General features: G+C 43.4%; 1 protein-coding gene across 3 annotated transcripts in view; it reads left to right on the top strand.

Annotated features, from left to right (window-relative positions):
• Window positions 1-5,436: 5,436 nt before the first annotated feature.
• Window positions 5,437-21,734, top strand: part of UBE2F (ubiquitin conjugating enzyme E2 F (putative)) — a 54,014-nt gene continuing 37,716 nt past the window's right edge. For all 3 annotated transcript variants that reach the window (XM_085585607.1, XM_021536107.4, XM_085585606.1), the window contains exons 1-4: window positions 5,437-5,544; window positions 7,749-7,882; window positions 16,504-16,533; window positions 17,439-17,504. In XM_085585607.1, the coding sequence (XP_085441733.1) occupies window positions 7,765-7,882; window positions 16,504-16,533; window positions 17,439-17,504 (214 nt within the window). In that variant the 5' untranslated portion in view covers window positions 5,437-5,544; window positions 7,749-7,764. The remainder of the gene's footprint in view (window positions 5,545-7,748; window positions 7,883-16,503; window positions 16,534-17,438; window positions 17,505-21,734) is intronic.

The following is a 21,734-nucleotide window of genomic DNA, read 5'->3' as shown; positions in this document are numbered from 1 at the left end:
GGCTCAGGGGCTCATGGTGGTGTGACAGCACAGCACAAGCTGAACCAGGAAAAGTCCATCTAAACACAAAAACAGAGACGGTGAAGTGTCTGCTCCATCTTTGGTCACTGTCCTGGGCAGCCCATGCCAGCTGATCCTGCCAGAGCAAGGATTGGACTGGATGATGTTGAGAGGTCCTAGCCCACCTCCATGACCACATCCCTGCCACTCTGCTCACCCACAGGTGTACCTTTCCACATGCTTCCACAAGAACTTTTCTTCTTTTCTTGGACTCATCAAAATCAGCACTTCAGTTACAAATATGAACATTAAAATTGGGTCCTCCCGGAGTGTTCCATGGTCACCATGCAAGGCGTTGCAAAGTCCATTTATGCCTTTTACTTTCTTACTGTCCATGCTTCTCAAATCCAGGCACTTCCCTATTTTTTTATATTTAATGCTTGGTGAACGTGTGAGACTAAAAGCACAACAGTGACCACCCACAGGAGGTTCCCTTGATGAAGGGACAGTTTGCTGAGAGGTACTGTTCCAGCTGTCAGCAGAGGGATGGCAATACACCCTGTTTGTGTCTCCAGGCTGAACAGGGAGGAAACCCCAGCCAGCTCCAGTGGTTTGTAGGGTGTCAGCCCTGCTCATCTTCATCTCCCTCCACAACTGTGTTGCACCTGGAAAACTTCAGGTGGAAGTGCTTCTGCTTTCACCTTTTTCCTGGCTTTGGTGGTGAACCTGGTCCCTCAGGATGACACAGCCATAAAAGCTTATGCCTGCAGCCTGGACTGTGTAGTGCCCACTCCTGGCTGCTGCTTATGGCCCCAACCCACCATGTCCTTTCCCACAAGGAAACTGAGGCCAGAACTCCTGCTGCTGCTCAGGAGGCACCAGAACCCTCCTGTCGGCTGTGAACCTGTTATCCTCAGGTGTCCCCCACAGCTTTCAGAACAGGGTGGGGCTGGGTCGTGCTGGTGACCCCACCACTTGCCACCCCCAGCCCCAGCATCCCTTGGCATCTTGGGCTGAGGCGGAGCAGGCAGCAGGGCCGGAGGCAGCAGGGCAGGTAACGGAGGGGAGGGGAGATTCCCTACACCACTTTCATTTTCTTGTTTCCAGCTCTACCAGCCTGGGTTTTCCTATGAAGATGAAAGCACTAGGCAGGAATAAAAAGCTGGAGATGGAGCAGCAAGGCAGCTACAGCAAGCAAGGCAAAGCAGATCTCTGGGACAGCCACCAGCCCAGCATCTCCACATCTGAACAAGCCACCTGTAGCACCTGTCAGGCACCTCTGCATCTGAAATTTAGTGAATCCTGCTCGGAGTTCTCCAGTTCATCCTCTCTGGCATCTTGCACCACAGCCTCCTCACCCCATCGTACCCTATCGCCGACTGTCAACCTTTCCTTGCCGAAATGTTGCACCCCAGCCTCACCCCACTGCTCGTGCTGGTGCTGGGGGTCAGCCTGAGGGCTGCCTTTCCCCATCACACCCTGAGTAAGGACTGCAGGCTGTCCAAGTACCAGAACATTGTACAGGAGGAGCAGCAGGCTGCGGACAAGATGAGACCATTTGTGAGTACTGCTGGCAACAGGGGGTTGTGGGCTGGGAGGGGGCAAGGCAGAGGGGATGCTGAATTCAAGAGCTGAGTGACAAGGTGCATGTTTTCTGCAGCAGTTTGGGGATGAGGAAGATGTTTTCCAAGGGTATTTGGGGACATGAAGGATGCTGGGCCACATTTCATCCTGGTTTCAGAGCCCTCAAGGCTGGCCGGGGTTGTTCAATATAGCCAGAAGTCACGATGAGAGTTTTTCAGTTTGTCTCTTGGTTTATGCCTGCAGGTGAAGAACCACAAATGCAACACCAGGCTCTTCCACCGGAAATGGAACGCAGTAGACCTGCCGGTAAGAGTGAGGTGATGCTGTAAAAAGGGGGCACACCTCTCCTGTCCGCCGGTTCCACCCACCCGCACCCCCGGGCAGGTCTCCGAGCCCCCCACCCTCCAGCCCTGCTGCTTCGGGTCCCTAACCAGGACACTCCCACCCACAGATGTCCGACCGAGTGGTGCTGGTGGCGGCCGAGCTGAACCTCACCACTGCCATGCTGGAGCTCCCCGCTGCCCCCAGCTTTGCCGAGGCGCGCCGGCGGCCCCTGGACTTCTTCAGACACGCCCAGGAGGACGTGCGGGGCTGCGTGAGTGCCTCCCGCGCCCTGCCCGCGCCTCCCCGCGCCTCCCCGCGCCTCCCCGCGCCCTGCCCGCGCCTCCCCGCGGTGCCCCCCTCACCCCGCCGCTCTCCTTGCAGGTGGATCCTTCGCACCAGCCCTCGGGCAGGCTGAGGCACTGGCTGCACAAGCTGCAGGCGGCCATGCGAGCAGTAAGTGGGGATTCTGCAGGCTTTTGGGGTGTCAGCGCCCGAGCCCCGCTGCAGAGCTGACCCAGCCCGTCTCCCCCCGCAGGAGAGCCCCGAGAGCACGGCGTGCCTCAGGGCCACCACCATCCTGCACGTCCTGCAGGTGCTGGACAACCTGCGCTGCGCTGCCCTCCAGGACAAGTGCTGCCGAGCTGGAGTGAACTGCTGAAGTGCCGAAGCTCTGAAGTGCTGAACTGCCCGCAGTCCCCGGCCCGCGGCACCGCCCCCGGGGACGCCCCGAGAACCGGGAAAAACCATTGCGCTGCGCTGTTACTGCCTATTTAACCTATATTTAATCACCTATTTAACCCTCCTTCTCACTTACGCGAGCTGAGGAAATATTTTTTTTCTTTTTTCTTTTTTTTTTTTTTTGTTTTTTTTACGGTCTTTTAAATTATTGGCTTGGGATAAGGCGAAGTAATGCCCTTCCCGAAAAAAATGCGAATATTGTGTATTTATAAGGTACCTTTGTTTTTCTTGTTCTGAAAGTGTTTTTAAGGAAATCTATTTTTTTACCTGCTATTTATTAAAGAGTACATTCTGCATACTTGCCTGTATAAATTATTTTCTTTTGTGCTATTTAATACGGAAACTGAATTAGTTAACTGATCTGCCATAAGCAGATAAGCTGCCACTACGTGCTTTTAGCATGCTTTTCTGCAATACCGCAGCACAGGTGTCGCCCGCACAAGGATATTGCCCAAAAGGAACCTCTTCGCGTTTAATCTGGGGGCGGGGAGAGGAAAAAAGCCTGGATGTTGGGTTTCTTGGAGAGCTTTAATAGCTTCTGTCGCTCGGCCGCGCCCCAGGCGCTGCCCGTGTGCTGCCGTGCAATGCCAGGAGCAGCGCCCGGGGCAATGAAAATCCAACCAGAGGGAAACGCCCTTGGGCCAACACCTCCCAAGGGCGGGGAGAGCCCCGAAGGCGTGTCTGGAATGCCCCATGGCCCCCGGGATCGGCTGCTCCTTCCCCCGAAACGCCGGGCTGCAGGAAGGCTTTGCTCCGTGAGCTCGGGAGCAGATGCCACCAACAGCTCCTTTGGGAGCCACCTCCTGGCCCTGCTCCCGATTTCACCCCTCGCTTCTGAAGCTTGCGAGAAATCTCTCTCTGGGACCTCCGTACAGCCAGCAGCTGTGGGAGGAGGATGTTTCTAGGACATTTCTGTCCAAAGCCGCCGTGCTGTCTTATCCAAAGGACACCTGGATCTGGAAGGAAAAGCCTAAGGAGGGAAGAAAGGGCTCTAAGCAGCAGTTCTGTGCTGGTGTAAGCGGATTTCAGTGAGCTCGGTTGCAGTTTATTTTTGGGGAAGGGGCACTGGTATCGCTGCAGTGAATGTTCAGGATTCAGGGGGTATTTCAGTAGCTGGCTGCCAAAATTCCCTTGTGTCAGGTCTCCAGCTCTGCCCTACCACACCTCACCTGGGTGCTGCTTTCATGGCTAAGTTTTGGTTCCCTTACTTAGTGAACGCTACCAAATGGAAGAACTTAAATTTATGCACCTGTTTTACAGATGATTTAACAGAACTGTGAAAATTTATGAAGTTTTTGGGCAGTCTAATTACAATACCCAACTATTCACTCTCCATTACTAAATGCACTCTTACAGTAATTTTTTACACATATTCTATCTGGTGGACTTGTCCTTCTATATGATTGATATTTCTATTTGACTGATGTTATAGATAACAAATATAGTTATTGGCTTTGCCTTTATGTATTAGCTTTTGCAAATTATTATTGATCACAAAATTCCTGATATAGTACAATTTGTAATTATTGCTTTACATATAGTATAATCTGTCCATTTATGTATGCACCATATAGCTTTTATAAATAGCAGTGTAATATATATTATCTTAGACTGTAGCATAATAGACTGTGAAATGTTAAAATGCTTCTTCATGTAACCAAATCAGAAAATGGTGTAAAACAATTAAGTGATTTCCCATATTAGGGACTATCTTATCTTAAAGACAAGATAATGGAAACAGAAAGCAGAGCACCGAAAAAAAGAGAAGAATTTATTAACCCCTATTATCAGGGAGTGAAAATACAACAGGATGGAACCACAAGAAGAAATAAAATATATTAGATTAATCTACAAGATAGCATGAAGACAAGTCAAAGGTTAAAACCAAGCAAAAGAACATCTGAACTCAAAAGAATGTTTGAATATGTATAAAATCTTATGAATATGCATGTAATCCCTGTAATGTAACAGTATATAGAGACCATGGTTTAAAATTTAATTTGTTTTTGTTTTTGTTTTTTTATTTTTTATTTGGCAAATAGCCAAACACCCCAGTGCTGGATTTTATCCCTTAATAAACTTTTATAAAATTAAATAATGAGTCGTGTTTCTTACAACTGACTATTGCATATTGACATTACTGACACATTGATTGACTGTTCCATCTGATTCACTAGTTCTTCCACTCATCTGCTGCTGGAATGTACAAATAGTCGATTAATTTCAGCAGGCACCAGGGCAAACGCTGCAGCCTGGCTAAGCTTTGCTCCTGAAATCATCCTGAAAATTGCTGGTTTTTTTCCCTCTCGGTGTGTTCCTATTTCCCATTGACACGGTGTAATTTATGTTGTCCCCTTTCCACAGCAGTGTGAGGGCACAGGAAAAAGAATGCAATTTATTGGAAATGGCCAGGAAGGCGGTGGGATCGCCATCCCTGGAGGTGTTTAAGGAACCACTTGTTCCTTAAAGAGGAACGAGGTGCAGTGCCGCGGTCTGGGTGACACGGTGAGGATCCGTCAAAGGTGTGATCTCAGAGGTCTTCCCTAACCATAAACCTGTGCTTGTGTTTACAACAGGTGATAGAATCAGCCCGGGCACAGATAACTCCACAACACCAGCTCCCCTCAGGCACTGCCCCAAGATGGCGGCGCCGCCTGAGGGACCCCCCGCGGCAGCCCCAACATGGCGCCGCCCTCCCGGCGGCTAACGGCCGCCCCGCCGCCGCCACAAACTCTCGCGAGATCGCGGCGGGGGCGCCCCCGGCCCCGCCCAGGCTCTCGCGAGATCTGCGCTGTGGGAGGAGGAGGAAGAGGAGGAAGGCGCCGCCGCCGCCGCTGCCCCGGGCCGGCGCCGGGGATGGTGTTGGCCGCGGCTGCCGGGCCCTGACGCCGCGCTCAGGTACGTGCGGGCTGCCCCTGGCTCGGGCCTGGCCGCTCCCGCTGGCCCCACATCTGCCGGCCCGCCAGGCCTCGGCTCCCGGCGGGCTCCCCGTGCCCGGCGGAGGAGCTGCCCTGGCTCCCGGGGGAGCTGCAGAATTCCCCGGCCTCTCGCTGCCTTCCTCAGAAATAAGCACAGCACCTCTCCCTTCCTCCTGTGCCTCCGCGGTAAAGCTTTACCTGTGATTTGAGAGTACTTTCTCGCTGTGTTTCATTAGAATTTGGGATGCAGCCGAAGCGAATAATTTGTTTTCCAGCCTGCTCCTCTTGGGTTGCCTGGTTGTTTGAGATAAGTTGTGAAGGTATTTAGGCATTTAATGTCCATCGATTTTGAGTTTATCTAAAATGAGCGCCTAAAAGATGAGAGTATTTTTGAGGGGACAGCTGGTCTGCAGCTTACAGGTATTTTTTTTTCTTTTGCTTAATTTATGGCCGCATTCATTACTTTTCAGCATCCTGCTCCCCCCCCTTTTTTTTTTTTTTTTTTTTTTTTTTTTTTAGCGGCTGTTGTTTCTTCCTTCTCCAGGGGAAAAATGAAGCTTTTTGTTCTGCTTATTCTTTCTCCCTCCGGGGTGAAACTTACAGTTTGTTTCGGTTGAGCCAGCTGGATTTCACACTTAGCCTGAACTGTACTTTTGTTTTTAAACATACATCTTGAAGCGGTCGGCTTCACATCCCTTGTCAGCGTCAGGGAGCTTGACCTTCATGTAGATCTCACTGGAGTTTCCTGCTGTTAGGGACTGTTGTGAAATACATTATTTCTTTTTTTAAGCTTTGTTGCTCGCTTTTCTGTTAAGCTCTTCTCAGTCTCTAAGTAAAGACTATACCCTGGCTTTTTGCATTTTTCTCCCGTTTATTTGGTTGAATTAATTTATATGACTTAAAATATAAGCAGTTTCCCTACCATTTTAGCTGTTGGGGAGCCTGAAGGGTTTGGGTTCTGTCAGTACCTTGTTGGTTTTAGCCAAAATATTCAAGAAGGAGCAGTTGCCTTCAGCTGGGAGTAGCTTGAAAACATACGAAGCCATGACAGATTGGATGTTCTGGCTTCATGGCTTTGGCATTCTGAGCACCTTTTACTGTAATTAATTTATCAGTGTGATTATTTTCTAGAGTGGATGGCTGGCACAGCAGAAGTGTCTCTTCATTTCAGTTACTTGGTCTCCGTGTGTTGGGTTTTTTAGCGTTGTGCAGCTGTGTAGGTGTTTGCACTGTTTGCAGCCTCAATTCCTTTCCTGTGCCCTGGGAGCTGTCTCAAAGCTCACTTCCTAGTTAGAGTGTTGTTCCAGGAATCCCTCCCCTTTCTCCTTTTAATTTATTTTTTTCTTTTGGCCAGCCAAAAGGCAGCTGTGAATGTTGTCCTGGGAGGTGTGCAGGAGAGTAGGGGGTGTTTTCACAGCTGGTCTTTCAGAGGAGCAGTGTCAGGCAGTGAATGGGGTTGTAAACACTGATGTAATCCTGACCTCTCTCCAGAAAATTAAATTTCCTCTTGGCCTGATGCACTGTGCCTCCCTCAGTATCCCCAGCCCAAACAAGCTCATTCTTCAGGTGCTGAGGGCCATCCCCACCTTTCACGACCTCGCTGTTGCCTTGTGCAGCACCTCTGCCTTGGTAAGGTCCTTCACTCCTTATTCAGCTGGTGCCTTGTGGAGGCTGACCTAGAACAGAGGCTCGACAGAGCTAAAAAATAAAGCAGGGATTTATTAAAAGGATTTCCTCAATGGATCCACCTTGGGCAGCACAAGAGCCCAGCTAGGGCTATACCCAAGAGGAACCAAAATGGACACAAAATGGACAATTGATCACAGGGTCTCTTCACTTTTATAAGTTCTGCTCTATTTGCATATTGGAGTTCATTGTCCAATTACAGCTTTAGGTTGTGAAGTTCATCCTCCTTGTTTTGCTCTCTTCAATTCACAATTGTTTATACCTTTTGGGCCTGGAGCTTGTAACAGTTGTCCTTGGACAAGCTGGAAGAGGATTGTCCTGTCTGCCTACCCTGTGAAGAGAACTTGCTAGCACTTAATATGCAACTCAGAGTTACACACTAAATCAGCACAGACTGGAAAATACAAAAGCCAAAAGTTAAGCCATCACAACCACCCTGAGCTGTTTTCCTCCTCGCCCTGGTTTCTGGTGACTGTCCTGCCCTCTGTTGTGTTCCAGGTGGGAAGCAGCAGTAATGCTAACTCTGGCAAGCAAGCTGAAGCGGGATGATGGCGTCAGAGGCCCCCGTGCGTCCAACCCAGCGTCTGACTCCACGCGCAGGGTGTCTGTCCGGGACAAGTTACTCGTTAAAGGTGAAAGAGTATCTTGAAATTTGTTGGGATTTACTGCTTTTGGGTGTGTTTGTGAGTTTCCACAGGTATTTTTCAGATGTCTTGTAGGATGTGGCAGCAGGTCTCTGGTCACAGAGAGCAGCAACTTTCCCAGGCATTGTTCTGGGAAAGGCTGTGAGAAGATCAGAGAAGAGAGTGAGAAAAGTTCTTAGCTGTACTTGCTGCACCTGGTATTGTGAACATGTTGAATATGTTAGGGAGATTTGTTTGCCAAAGGGTGGTTTCTTAATTAGCCAATGGTGATGGTGTTTTAATTGAAGGACCAATTAGGTCTATCTGTCGTGAACCAAGGTATAAAAAAGCAATGGGTTTCTTTATAAAGAAAACTATTATTAGCCTTCTAAAATACATGGAGTCTATGTCAATTATAACCTGACTGGGGATGCCTTGTGATGACAATAGAACACTTACATTTATTGAATAATGAAACTAAAAACAAATGTCCTCCTTATTCTGTTGAAAACTAGTCCATCATCAATTAAAACGTGATAAAACATTGCCACATAAGTGGCATTGAATGTAGAAGAGGAGAATGTCAACAGAATTTTATTTCCCTTAATATGAAGGTGGTTTTTGAGCAAAACCGTAACTGCCTGTCACAGGCAAAAACGTCCTGAAAGTCACAGCAGTGTTTTGGTGCTTTTAATGGCACAGGTCATAGGTAGCACACTTTAAAAATATTTTAAAAAGCGGTGCAGAGGGAGATTTTTCTAGGCCTGGAGTCACTATAAGTTAAATGTGAAGTTGTGAATAATAAACCAGTGATTGTATTGCAGTGTTGTGTGTTTTAGGAAGGATGCTGTAGATTTTTACCAGCTGGTGGGAAATAAGCCCCAAAACTACTGCTTGGCAGTTGTGGGTAAATGGGGTAGTTAAAGAGACAATAATTAAACTATTTTATTGTTAAATCAGGGACAGCTCTTTCCTGCACTTCTTTTTTTTTTTTTTTTTTTTAGCATAGACAATATAATATTTAAAAATCCATAGATGTTTGCAGTTACTATGGATTTGAAGTCAGGTTCACTCCCTCTGGTAATAGTTGAATATTAGTGGCAAAGGAATGTGTTGTTTAGGTTGAAGTTTCTGCTGAAAATGATCTGTAGCAAATACTCTGCTGCTGGTGTGTAAGCTGCCACTGTTGGGATTCATGCCAGTCAGAGGAAATCCACATTTCCTGTCCTTGTTTCAGAATGATTTGAGGCTGACACGGCTGTAATTGCCTGACTGATATTACCTAACTAGCAGTGCATATGGCTTTTTCCAACTTAGGGTAAGTTCTGGCAGATATCTGGAGCAAGGTGTCACTGCAAATGCTGCTGCCTCAGTGCACTGGGAAGTGCCTCAGCTGGACTGTGGGAATGTTGTAGCCACAATTTTCTCCCTGTATTGTTTTAAGGACAGGGAAGTTTTACGTGCTTTAAATCATGATTTTGATCACTCTTACACTTCGGGTTTGGAAATCCTCATTTAACTTCAGTTCTGAGGGGGAATGATTCAGGCAGAAGAAATAAGCTCTTTAACCAGGCTAAGCTACAAAGCCAAATTACTAAATATATATAATCTGAGATTTTCCCTAACCTACAGGTATAGACTTGAGGGGGAGATAGCATTGTGAAATAAATACCCTTCATGTGAGGTGCCAGAGAAATTTTACTCTACCCTTAGAGCAATCATGTTTTTCAAAACGATACCCAAGTCTGCAGGAGAGGAAGAGAATGTAATTGCAGAAAGTTAGTATTCACATTGTAATTGCTGTGGCTGTGATAGCAAACCAGCTAAGTGAAGCTAAGTATTTAAACTCGGTAAGTTCAAGCTAAATATTGAACAGTCCCAGACTGACAAATGTTGAAAGCAGGTCAGTGCTCACATGGCTCTGACAAGCATTGAGTGCTGGATCCTGATCTGATTGTGCATGGAAGTTGCATCCCTGCTGTGAAATGAGTGGTGTGGGTCACTTAAAGAGTCACCATCAAAGGCATTGGTGAAAATGTGCCTTAATATAAATTTGCAAAAGCACAACAGAGGTTGTTGGCAGGGTTTACACTACTGCTTACTGCATGGATAATACATGTAAAGGAAAATAAGAGTCAATTTAGAGTGATATATGCAGAGGCTGGAATGAAAAGAGGAAAGGGTAAAAGGTAAAGGAAACTCTTGGTTGAGTCAGGAGGTTCAGAGTGAAATCCCTTCCTTTCTAAACTCAGGGAGGAGTCTCAGTGCAGTTGGACCCAGTCTCAGGCTTGGACTCAACAGTTATGTGTAAAAGATGCAGCAGAACTTAATCATAAAAGCATTAATTATTAATCAGCTATAAACATAATATAGATTCAAGATAATAAGATATATGCTGTTTTATAGTGTGTTTAAATCATGCACACACAAAATATATATATATACCTATATATATATATATGTATGTATGTATATATACACACACAAATGTGCAAAGGTAACACATACATGTATGGATTTGTATGTATACATGGGAAGACATATTAAAAATTCCCCCACAGAATCAATGAAATAGTCCTGTTTATTCCTTTTTGGGGATTACTGCATTTTTTTTTTTTTTCTGATTACTGAAATTCAAGTGAGAACGGTACCATTTCACTCAGGCTACACTTCAGCCAAGGAATGTTCCAAAGCCATCAGGGAGTGACTGATTATTCCTATTCCCATCTCCCACCTTGTCCAGGCTGCAGGACTTCCTGGTACAGTTGAGGAATGCTTCACCACAGCTCTTGTGCAAAGGCCAGGGCCTGATAGGAATTGCTGAAATTGCAGAGCAGGCCAGAGGCTGGGGGAGAGGACGCAGCAGCACAATCATGATACTCTCCCAAAAGAGCTGTGGGAGCAGCTGTCAGTGTGCTGAGGGTGATTTCTGGGTGAAATGGGAGCTGACAGGACAAGCAGATCATTCCAGTGTAACTGCTGAAAGTGAGAGGAGAAAGTAGTGGGAAAGACTTGTTGGGGGTGTTCTGTTTTAAGCTGCTTAAGTTAAATGTAGACCATTTGTGTACAAAAGTTTCTAGAATTTGCTTCAATACTTTCAGGTAGATGAGCTGCAGCAGCACATATGATGTGGTGAGCCTGAATGGAGGTGAACTCCTGATACTGATGGTGTTTCTAGGTCATGTAAAGATTGCAGGATGAGTTTGGACAGGAGTGCAGAGCTGCCTGCTAAAGGTGTGCACACAGTAGGGATGCTGCTGCAGCTGGATCAGCACCAGTGCTTTCATTGCTTGTTTGTGGAACTGTAATTTGAATTTAGGCTGTTGTACTGGATCCCAAAGCCCATGGGAGCCTGGAAGAGTAGCTGTAAGTAGAAGTTGTCACTGATGTGTGTTTTGGCTGGAGTTAGAAACAGGTGACAGTGGCAGAACAGGGGAAGGGCTCCATCAGGTCAGTGTCTTGGCAACAAGTAAGAAAATAATTTCTCTTGCATAAAAGAAGATAAATCCTGGCCTTCAGAAGGGGAGGAGGAGGAGATGAGAAAAGGCCCAGAGTGTTCTATCCCTGCTCCACAGTAAATGGGGGATCATCTAATAAATCGTGCAGATGGATGTCTGCCAGCTTTGCTAAGGGTATTGTCCAGATACAGACGGTTGTTTTTCTGGAGATAAATTGCAGACAGCCTTGTTTGTGCTGATAGGGAGTCCAGTGCAGGATCTCTCAAGGATGTGTTGTTACACTGATAGCCCTGCAGCCCTCAGTTGTGTTGTGTCCTCTACCTGGTCAGTAGATCAATTCTGTTTCGATTGAGGTGATGACCATGGCCCCAGCCACTGACAAGTGTAGGTGATGCTTACAAACATTTGAAGACTTGGCATAGGCCAAATGCATGCTGCTTGAAAGTAGGAAAAATAAGTGCTAATTTAGGTATTATATCCATTTGCACTGTGGGTGTGAAGAAACATCTCAGTTGGTGTTTGAAATAGTGGTGTCAGGCACTGACCTTGACTTTATTGATGGATGCATGTTAAACAGGATTTGTTCCACTTTTGGAGAAAAGCTGCTCTTAAAACACTGCTGCTCTTTGTTAGTTTTTGATTAAGTTGTTCCTTTGACTGCTTGTATCCAGCATTGTCACAGATTAAGATATCAGTTATGTCTCTGGACACTTGGGCTATTTTATGGACGTATTATGAATGGAAATCTCTCTATCACTGAAGTTTTATATCTAGGGAAGTAATTCTGAGTCATTTGGATATTCTCTTCCAGCTGTAGAGAGGGTCTAGTAAAGCACAGCTTTGTTCAAAAGTCTGTGTGACTCATCTGTACATCTGTTTTCACTGCATTTCTGTCTAGGCTCAGTTGGAGAGTAAGGCCCTAATTCTGTAAACTTAGGATCCAAATTAAAATAGAGCAAGCAGTGCAATTGCTTCAGCAGCTTTCATTTTGTTCTGTGCTGCAGAGGCAATTTTTAATGTTCTGTTCATCTCTAAGGGGAACTTCATTAAGCTGGGAGCAGGGGCCACATGACTGCTCCTTGTAGCAAGCATGTAGTGCTGAACTTGAAAGGCAAATCCTTCTGAAATTTAAAAAGGGCTGAGGACAAACCAAGGTAGTGCTTAAGATTACTATTACACAATGAAGGTGAGTGCTAAATGGAATTGAAGATAGAGAGCATCCTGGATGGCATTAGCAGCTCATGGATCACAAAGGTTGTCCCTTACACTGCATTTTTGGTAGTGCACAGAAACGTCATCATTCACTTTTATATTACTACTACTGCTTAGTTTGATTACGGCAACTTGAAATAACTTGATATACGTGAAAATGAGTTAACAGGGTTTATTCTTTGGTTATCTTCAATATCTGTAGCTTTTACCACCAGATTTATGTAACCAGAAAATATTTTGTGTGCCTCTGTTTAAGCCTGATAGAGTGGAAGGGGGAAACTGATGATGAAAACGAGGTGAATATCCATTGTAACTAAAAATTAGAGAAACCATTTATTTGCTTTCTTCAAGCCTTCAAAAATAGTAATATCCCTCCTCACAAAAACAGGTGAGGAAAGTTGAGAGGGGAGAAAATACTTTTTTTCCTTATACTGGTGTGTACAGTTCAGAGGAACTAAGTAGGGAATGCTATAAAGATAGATGGATAAGAATTAGGAGGCAAACAGCATTTCCAGAATTAATAGAGTATTAGAATTAATACTTAGAAAATGGAATTTTTATTAATGTCAAAGTATTTAATCTTCATCTCTGGAAGTCTTAAAGAAGTAAATTGAAGAGGGACCTAAACAGGAGAGGGGGCTTTTTTGAACAAAACCAGAGAAGTAATGCTGCTGTGGATGAGACTGCTCACTTGAGGAAATAATGTTTTTTATTTGGTGTACTTAAAACCAAACTCCAGCTCCAAAATCAAGCATAGAGTCTGATTTTTGTGGGAGACTTAGTAAACGATGGGCTGCTAAATTCTGGCTTGGGGAAGTGAGGCAGCAGAGCAGCGGGGCTGTGGTGTGTGCGTTGAACATTCATAAACCTTGTACACACAGCAGGAGTGTTCCTATTTCTGTCTGGAGAACTGTCATGGGTAGGGAGAGTTATTGTTTGTGAAATCATTTATAAATAACTCTGGTTGCTTGTGTTAGGCTTAGAAGCAGCTCAGGAACTGTGTAGAAGAGAGAAGAGCTGAGACACAATTCATTTGCATTCAACTCTGGCAGTGTTTGTGTTGGGTTTAAGCCTTGCCTTTTTATGGTTTAAAGCAGCATTTGGAACTGTTCAAGCAGGTGTGTTCTGGGTAAAGAGCAGGTCTGTGCAAACTCATGTCCACTTGGGCTGCTCCTGCAGCAGATCACACCAGGCTTTGGGAACACCGGATGGACTATTTGGAGTTTTCTGCCACTTGAGTTTTCTGGTTGTCTCCTCATCTTTATGGTGTGAATTGAGACACAGATGCAGATTCTCCATGAAATGACCATGGAAAATACTCAGACTGAATTTTCTTCACTGTTTAGCTGTAGTGACAATAATTTCTTGAAAGAGGAGCTCAGAAAAACTTCTAAATTTGTGTGGGAAATGGATTTGTAAAGACTTTTTAAAACTTTCTATCAAGTTTGTACAGTCTTGTATATTTGTATGTAAACACTGAGATAAGGTGTGTTGACTTAGGGAGGTTATGGAATAAAGATGACATTATTGAGAGAGACTGAGCTAGAAATAAGTTTTAACAAGTTTTAAAAGATGGGCTTGTAGAAAGACTATATTTTAGAGAATTAGAATTGTGAGAGATGTATTGTAGGACTACATGAGAAAAAATATAGGTGATTAGTGTTAGAAGTAATAGTAGTATTGTGGGGTAAAAGTTAATAGGTTGATAAATGTAAGGTATTGTAACTAGGAAATAGGTTAGAAGAAAGTTTGTTCTTTAATTTAGTGCAACTTTAGGACTCTTGGTAGTTCAGTGCATTGGAGCTCTGTCACTTCCATGCTTTGCTCATTTACAGATCTGTTCAATGAGTTGACAGGCTGCACAAGGGGCATTTTCTGGCAGAGAATGCTCATGCCAGAGGTATTGATTTGTGCAGAAAATGTGTGAGTTAAAACATCAGAATGTCAATGGAGTTTGAATGCTCTGGTCAAAATGTTTGCTTTCTGAATAGCAACATACAGAAATGGTTCTAATGTCCAGAGAGACACAGAATTTGGAAAACACTCAAACACTGAGCTTTGGCCTGTTAAATGTGCTTGTTAATTGGTGAATCACTAGTGTTTGTTCACATGGCACAATTAATAGTAACATCTGCTGCCTTACTTGATATTGCTTTAAACATTTAAATTATTGAAGCAGATATTTGTCTGCTTTGTTTTCATGAAGTTGTTTCATTCTTAGTTTCAGTGGTTTGTTGTAGAGTTCATTTGAAACCTCAATTTTGGTTCATTTGCCTTTGTTTCCAGAACTTTTGTGTGGGCTTATTAGCACAGCATTCCCACCTGTTTGCATACCTTCAGGGAAGGAGCACACTGCTCCCTTCTGCTGGGTGCGAGCATTTTGTTTTCATGTTTTCATGAGAAAAAACACTCATTCTTGTGCCAGGACAGAGAGAAACACAGGAGTGTGAACACATTACAGGGCATTTCCCCCCTTCAAAGGATCTCTGATGATTTTAAACTCTCTACTGAGCCTTGCAGGAGGCAGAACTGCTCAGCTCAGCCCTTGCTGGGACTGAGCATGCCTTAAATGCCTCCCTTTTTGGGATCAGGAAAGGGCATGAAGGATTCATTAAGGTGAACATCACACAAGGACAGAAGGCAATAAAGAAAAGCAGTCACACCTTAAAATAATTGAACCAGGTCCTAAACTTTGCACTGTAGTGAAGGTTGATGTGCCTCCCACTGTGAAAGGCTGGTGAATTTAAAGAAAGGAGTGAGGGAATGATCTTAGGAAAAGTTTTCATAGCTCCAGACTTCAGGGGTTGGTTGTCACATCTTTTTTTATCAACCAGGAAGGGAAAATTGAAATAAAGTCCTTGATTACAGCTGAAATTACATTTTTGTGTGTGTGCTATATAAAGACAGTGCTTTAGCAAAAGTATGGCTCCAGTGTTGTCTTTCAGTGCATGGCTTTGGTTAAATCAGCTCTGGCTGCAAGTGTGAGATTTTAAAAGAGTGAAGTTGTGAATATTTTAGGTAAGTGGGAAGCACAATGCTTCTGTTTTGGTGTTTTCTTCTCTTGGTATAGTAGGCTGCAGATGCAGGGTGTGCCAAGCACAAGGGAGATGGGAGTCAAATAAGTGGGAGACATTCCCACTGCAGAGAAATGGCAGGTTTGGTAAGCATGGATGGCAGGAGCAGGTCTGGAGAGTTAGTGGGAGTTGTGATGAGATCGGTTTGGGTTCAGTGCCAGGAATTGTGAATGACAGTTTTCTTCACATATGTGTTTTTTGAGAGTGGGAAATAAAATCTAGCATGTTGTCAGCCCAAATAAATGGGCTGTGTCTGTGGAGGCCTGCAAGCAAAGTTAGAAATGGAAAATAAGACCACAGGAAAAGCCAAAAATATATTCCATTTTATTTATTAGGACTTTAGAAATAAAGGGGGAGATACGCTGGTGCATCTTGTTCATAAGAAATTGAAAGTAAGACTTCAATAAAATACACAAAACCAGGGTTTCTCCAGGGAAAGTGACTTGGCAGGCTTAGGAATACACTTCATTTCCTGGGGGCTGTGGAATAGAATCAGGATACTTCCTTTCTTTTATGAATTTTAAGCTCAGGAAATAAATGAAAGGAGACTTTAATTGAATAGGAGTGCATATCAGTAGCAAAACCTGTGCTTTGGAAATGCCAGTGCTCTGTGTGGTAGCAGCCTTGGTGCTCCAGTCTTGGCAGAGCTGAACTCCCTATCAAAGCAGGATGCATTTGCCATGTCTGTAGGGCAGATGAGCATTTTTAGTAATGAATTGAATGGCTTAAAGAGAAATTTCAAGGTAAACTTCCACTGCAGATTAATTATATTTTTAAGTAAAATTGGATTTACGGGGTGGTTTAAATTAGATCTGCCAATTTGGACTTGAAGAAGGGCTTTAAACTTGCATAAATAATGGTTTTGTTTCTTTTTTTTTTTCAACAGAGGTTGCAGACCTTGAGGCTAATTTACCTTGTGAGTATAACATTTAATAGTATGCATTTTAAAGGGGGAAGGAACATTGAAGTGAACATTTTGACTGAAGTATGAATGCTGATGGTATTTGTTAACTCAGGGAAAGCTGTGTAAATCTCCACCACACTGCCTTGAACAGATTTTCTCTGTTGCTTCCTCTTGTGGGGCTGTGGAGAACTGGACTCATTAGTGTCCTTTGGAAGGAAGGAGAATTGATAATTTGCCTCCAGTTTTTGATTGGTGGGCAGTGGCAGCAAAACATTCATAAAATGCCCAAAAGGTTCCTTGGACAAGGGTCCAATTAGTGTCTCACTCCTGTTTTTTCTTTATTCTCTCATTTTCAAAACAGGCGATTCTGATTTAGGGGCAGAGCAAATAGCTCAGCTCTCAGGAAACATGAAGTCAACCTGCAGTTTTTTCAATTCCAGATGTAACTTGATAGTGAAAATACTCTTGAAAACTAATTTTTTTTAAGAAATGCATATTCTCAAAAAAAAAAAAAAAAAAAAAAAAAAAAAAAAAGGCTATTTTGGACCTGGAATCTTACTTGAGATATAAGCCTTCTTTAAAGATATTTTACACAGAGTAATTGTAGGTAAACTTTTTTCAGTGTAGGTTCTGTTAGAGGGTAACAAATACCAGAGTGTGTACTTTCAGTTACTACAATGTGAATGCTTTACTAGGGTTTGTGTACAGTTCTAGGTAGGTTTTTTCAGGCAAATAGGATTTATAACGATGATACCATTTAGCTCCTTGGCTACAGAAAAGGAGCAGCCAGCTTGATGCGTTAAGAAGCTAAAGACTGCATAGTATGGGTGATAAAATAACCATGATAGACTTGTCTCCTCATGCCAGACAACAGTGGAGAACTCATTTCTCATGTAAATTATTATTCTGCTTCACAGGTACATGTAAAGTGAACTTTCCTGACCCAAACAAGCTCCATTACTTTCAGCTAACTGTAACCCCAGGTAATTTTTTTCAACATGTTCCTTTTTTTTTCTGTGTGTTGGTGTTTAGGAAATGTAATTCCAAGAGGAATTCCAATAAAGCATCAAGTCAAAGAAAGTCTGGCTGTAGTAGTGATTATTTCATTACAGAGGTGGAGAAACTGTGCTGAGTTTTGACAACCAGATTCCAATAAAAAGGCCTTCAAAAAATGAGTAGGGTGAGGAAATACTCAGATCTTTTTTATTTACTTTGAGAACTTTTTTCCTCTCAGCAACTTCAAACCACCTTGGTTTATTTTTGCATCACATCCCTGTTAGGTTGTGTGTTCCCCTGCACTGATAGCTTGGTTCTGCAGAGGTGTAGAGAGAGGTTACCAGTGTAACACAGCTGGAAAACTTCAAACCCAGGTGTGCCTGCAGTTCCCCAACAAGAAGGAATGTCTGAGTCTTTGACTGCTCAAATATATGTGAAATCAGATTTTTTATTATTAACACAACTTGAGTATCCTGTGAAGCTCTTGCTGGCAGGCTGGTCAATAAAAGCATTTCCATAAATTATCATTTCCATGTAAGTTTCTTAATAACCACCTGAAATTAGTGTCTTCTGTGCATTTTAGAACAGAATGGTGTGCTTTATTGATGAATTTGCATGGAAGTTTAAATAAACTTCACATGCACTTGTGTTTGAGACTGCAGCTGCTCAAATGAGAACATTGCTGTGTGCAGTGCACTGAGTGATTTGAGTTAGGTGTGCTGGATCAGTGTCCCTCTGCCTGCTCATTCTGCTAGGTGCCCATTTTCTGTAGATGCTTTCTGACAGCAGAATTTGGGTGAGGTGTGTCAGTCACCCTGGTGTTGACCTGGAGAAGCAGCGGTGTGCACTTAATGGAGTGCCTGGGATGTTTCTGTAATCCAGAGCAGCACTAGGTGTCACTGTTGCTGTTCGTTAGCCCAAACCAACTGGCCCTTCCTCCAGCAGAAATTTTGGGTGGTCTCTGTTAACATGTCCATTCATGTGACTCCCTTTTGTGATGGAAAAATGAGTGAGGCTGCCTTGTCAGTGTAATTAAAAATAAATGCAAGAGCTAATCTAAAACTTCACCCCTGTCATTCTCTGTAGGAGTTGTGCTCACGTTTACTTGGTGGGTGTTAATTCTGCTTGCACCAAATGTCCTTCACTTTACAGGATGCTGCTTTATTTTATTTTGGAAAGGAGTTGACTTTACAGGAGCATCACTATGCAAATGAGCGATGTGTGAAAAAGCTGTCCTAACTCCAAGGTGTCTAAATCCCAGGAAGTATTTTGTCTGCTCTCTGCTGTGCAGCAGGATGCTGTAGGCAGAAACCAGCTGTTGAATGCAGAGCATGGGTTTTCTGCCAATGATCTTGCCAATGATCTTAATTAACATTTTGTTACTCTAAATATAGCTGCACAGCTGAAGTCTCTGCAGTTGCAGCCTGACCCAAGTAAACATCTATTTTCAGCTGTGCATAATTCAGGTGTAGAATCTTGTGATCAGCCATAGTTTAGCACTGTAAAGGCAGAACACAGCACAGACCAAGAAAATCTTTGTAGTTTTCTGCCTCTATTCAGTACTGAAGTTTTCTCTAGTGTATGCTAAATCTTAGTTTTCCTTGAGGCAGCAGAATGGTTGTCATAGGAGTTCTATGTCTCAAGCAGGCTTGAGCCAACTCTTTCTGTATTTTCTGAACAATGTTGCATGAATCTTGACTTCGTTCTATGCAGTCATTTTGAACGTGGCTGCTCTTGAAAGGACAGTAAAGAAGCTTCCTTAGGCTTTCACAGAAAGACTAATTTGAATAAGAAAATTAACTTGACCACCAATGAGAAATCCTTTCAGGTCCTTTGCTCAGCTCCTCTCACAAAAACCTTTCTCAGCCCATATGTAATGTCACAAAATTATCCTGACAGGAAGTTTTTAATTTAAAATGATGTTGTAGAAAATCTTGATGAGGGTGACTGCTTCATATAATTGAAGAAATTCCAATCTCTGTATGCTCCAGTTTTCTGCAGTGCACCATCAGTGGATATTTAGCAGCACTTGGATTTTTCTGCTGCAGTGGATAAACTCCATGTTCCCAAGGCAGATGTTGCTGGTTTTCTCTGCTGTCTGAAGCTTCTCTTCCCTTTTGTCATCTGAAACTTCTGCCTTTGAAAAATACCCTTGTGTGCCTCTGTTCTTATTTTTGCACCAATATCATATTGGATTAAAATTGAAGGAAAATAAGGAGATGGATGCTTAGAATCCAGGCTTGCTGCACTGATATTTGGAGCACAAAATTGGAAGCTGAGGATTCAAACATGGTAATGACCTGGAGAAAAAAGAAAGGAGGTGACTTTAGGTAGCTTATGTGCAGAAACCCAGAAGAGTAAATGCAATTTCCCTGCAGTTCCCAGGCTATTGGACAAGTCTGGGGTTGGTGTGGATATTTGAGTGCCACTCTAGGGGGATTAATAAAGGCCCTGTTTTCTGGTGAAATGCCCACAAATATTGGTGAGCGTGGCTGATTCAGGGAGCAGCTATGCAAAGTGCATCCTTTGTGGCCTGTCCTAATTATCTTGCATTTTCTTCTAAAGTGAGGAAGTAATTTGGTTGTTTTCCAGAGCACTTTCAGGCATTAAAACACCTTACAAACACAAGCTAAGATTAGTCAGGTTGTTGGTAATGAAACTTGAGACTGAAGTGGGAGGGATGCTTGCTCTGCTAATACAGCTTGAAGACATAAATTTAGACAGTAGGAGGAAAATTGTGGCTCAGACATCTTCCCTTTTTAGCAAGTGTCTCTGTGGCCAACTTCCTAAGTTATGTGTTAAAGCTGTTCGATTTGATGGGTTTATTTATAGCTCTTTCCTCACTGTTAACTCTGCCACAACTTTTTTTCCCACCACTTTTCCAAGCCTAAAAAATTGAGGATTTCTCTCCCAGTCTGAGAACCTATTTACTTGAGATGCTGAAAGATGACTTCATTGTGAATTATCTTGTTAATGCAGTGCAAGAATTCTGGCTGGGTACCGAGGCTCTCCAGAATTTTTAATATATATTTGAGTGACTGGTAATGAGTAGCTTTATTGTTGCTTTAGGAACACAGAGGCAGAATTGTATAAAAGAGGGGAGGAAAGATGTCTTGCCCTCCTAATTGTGTAAACATGTCCTTGCTTATTTGATAGCAGAGACAGTGTGGTTTAGATTACCCAGTGTGGTTTTTGATTAGTGATTGGTGACAAGGTAAAACCAAAATATAAAATGAGTTGTAATGTGAGGCAGTGATGAATATTGAATTGTCTTGGAGGAAGACTTAATCTGAAAGTTCTTGAGTGTTTCTGTTGGACAACCATTGCAGTGAGTGTTCATGAAATCTGGGGATTTTCTTTGACATAAAACACACGTGGATACATCCATCAGCAGGCATTTATTTAATTTTAGCAGGGGTGGAATGTGAAGAGCTGCTGCATGCTTTGCTCCAAGTCCAGCAAATCAAGGAACTAGTGAAATTAAGCCAAGGAAAATAACTTTTGTACTTGGAAAAGTGATAATTCCTGACACTTGGTTAAAATGTATCATAGTGCTAGATGGTGGATAAAATGCAGTCAGCTGTGTTCTGTTGGATAAATGTGGTGTTAGAGCTCCTGGGAGATATTAGACCATTTTCCCAATGACTCCTTTCTGGAACAGTGTCTTGCTCTGAGTGTGTTGCACATTTGACAGGGAACAGTTTCACCAAAGGGTATCAGGGTAACTCACCTCTTACTTCCTGTTCTTCACTAATGACTTGCTTTACTGATTTTTACCTCTGTATATTTAAAAACAAAAGAGAAAAATGCTTTTCTCCTGCTTTTTTTTTTTTCCTAGAAAAATCAGTGCATGTCCCTTTACTTTCTGGTAAAGCATAGCATGCCTAAATTTGCTTAATAAATCCAGCACACTTCAGAATGGAATTGGAATGGGAATGGAGGATAGATTTGAAAAGCAGATCAGGAGACAGCAATCTGAAGGAAGATTTTGATGACTTACAATTGACAAGCTAGTTTCTTTTGTGGTTTGGGAGAAGCTAGATAATAGAAAATTTCTTCTTAATCTTTCTGTAAACTATGGGTTGTTTCACAGAATATTTCTTTGCAGTGTTGGTTTAAGAAACAATAACACTGAATGATGCAGGGTTTACCGCCCTCCTGGCCTTCAGTGGGGCTGGGGTGCTCAAGGTGCTTTGAGCCAGAGCATCTCTCAGATG

This window comes from Lonchura striata, chromosome 7, assembly GCF_050655825.1.
Source record: "Lonchura striata isolate lonStrDom1 chromosome 7, ASM5065582v1, whole genome shotgun sequence".
In the NCBI taxonomy this organism is placed as follows: domain Eukaryota; kingdom Metazoa; phylum Chordata; class Aves; order Passeriformes; family Estrildidae; genus Lonchura; species Lonchura striata.
This window is presented reverse-complemented; position numbering and strand designations above follow the sequence as displayed.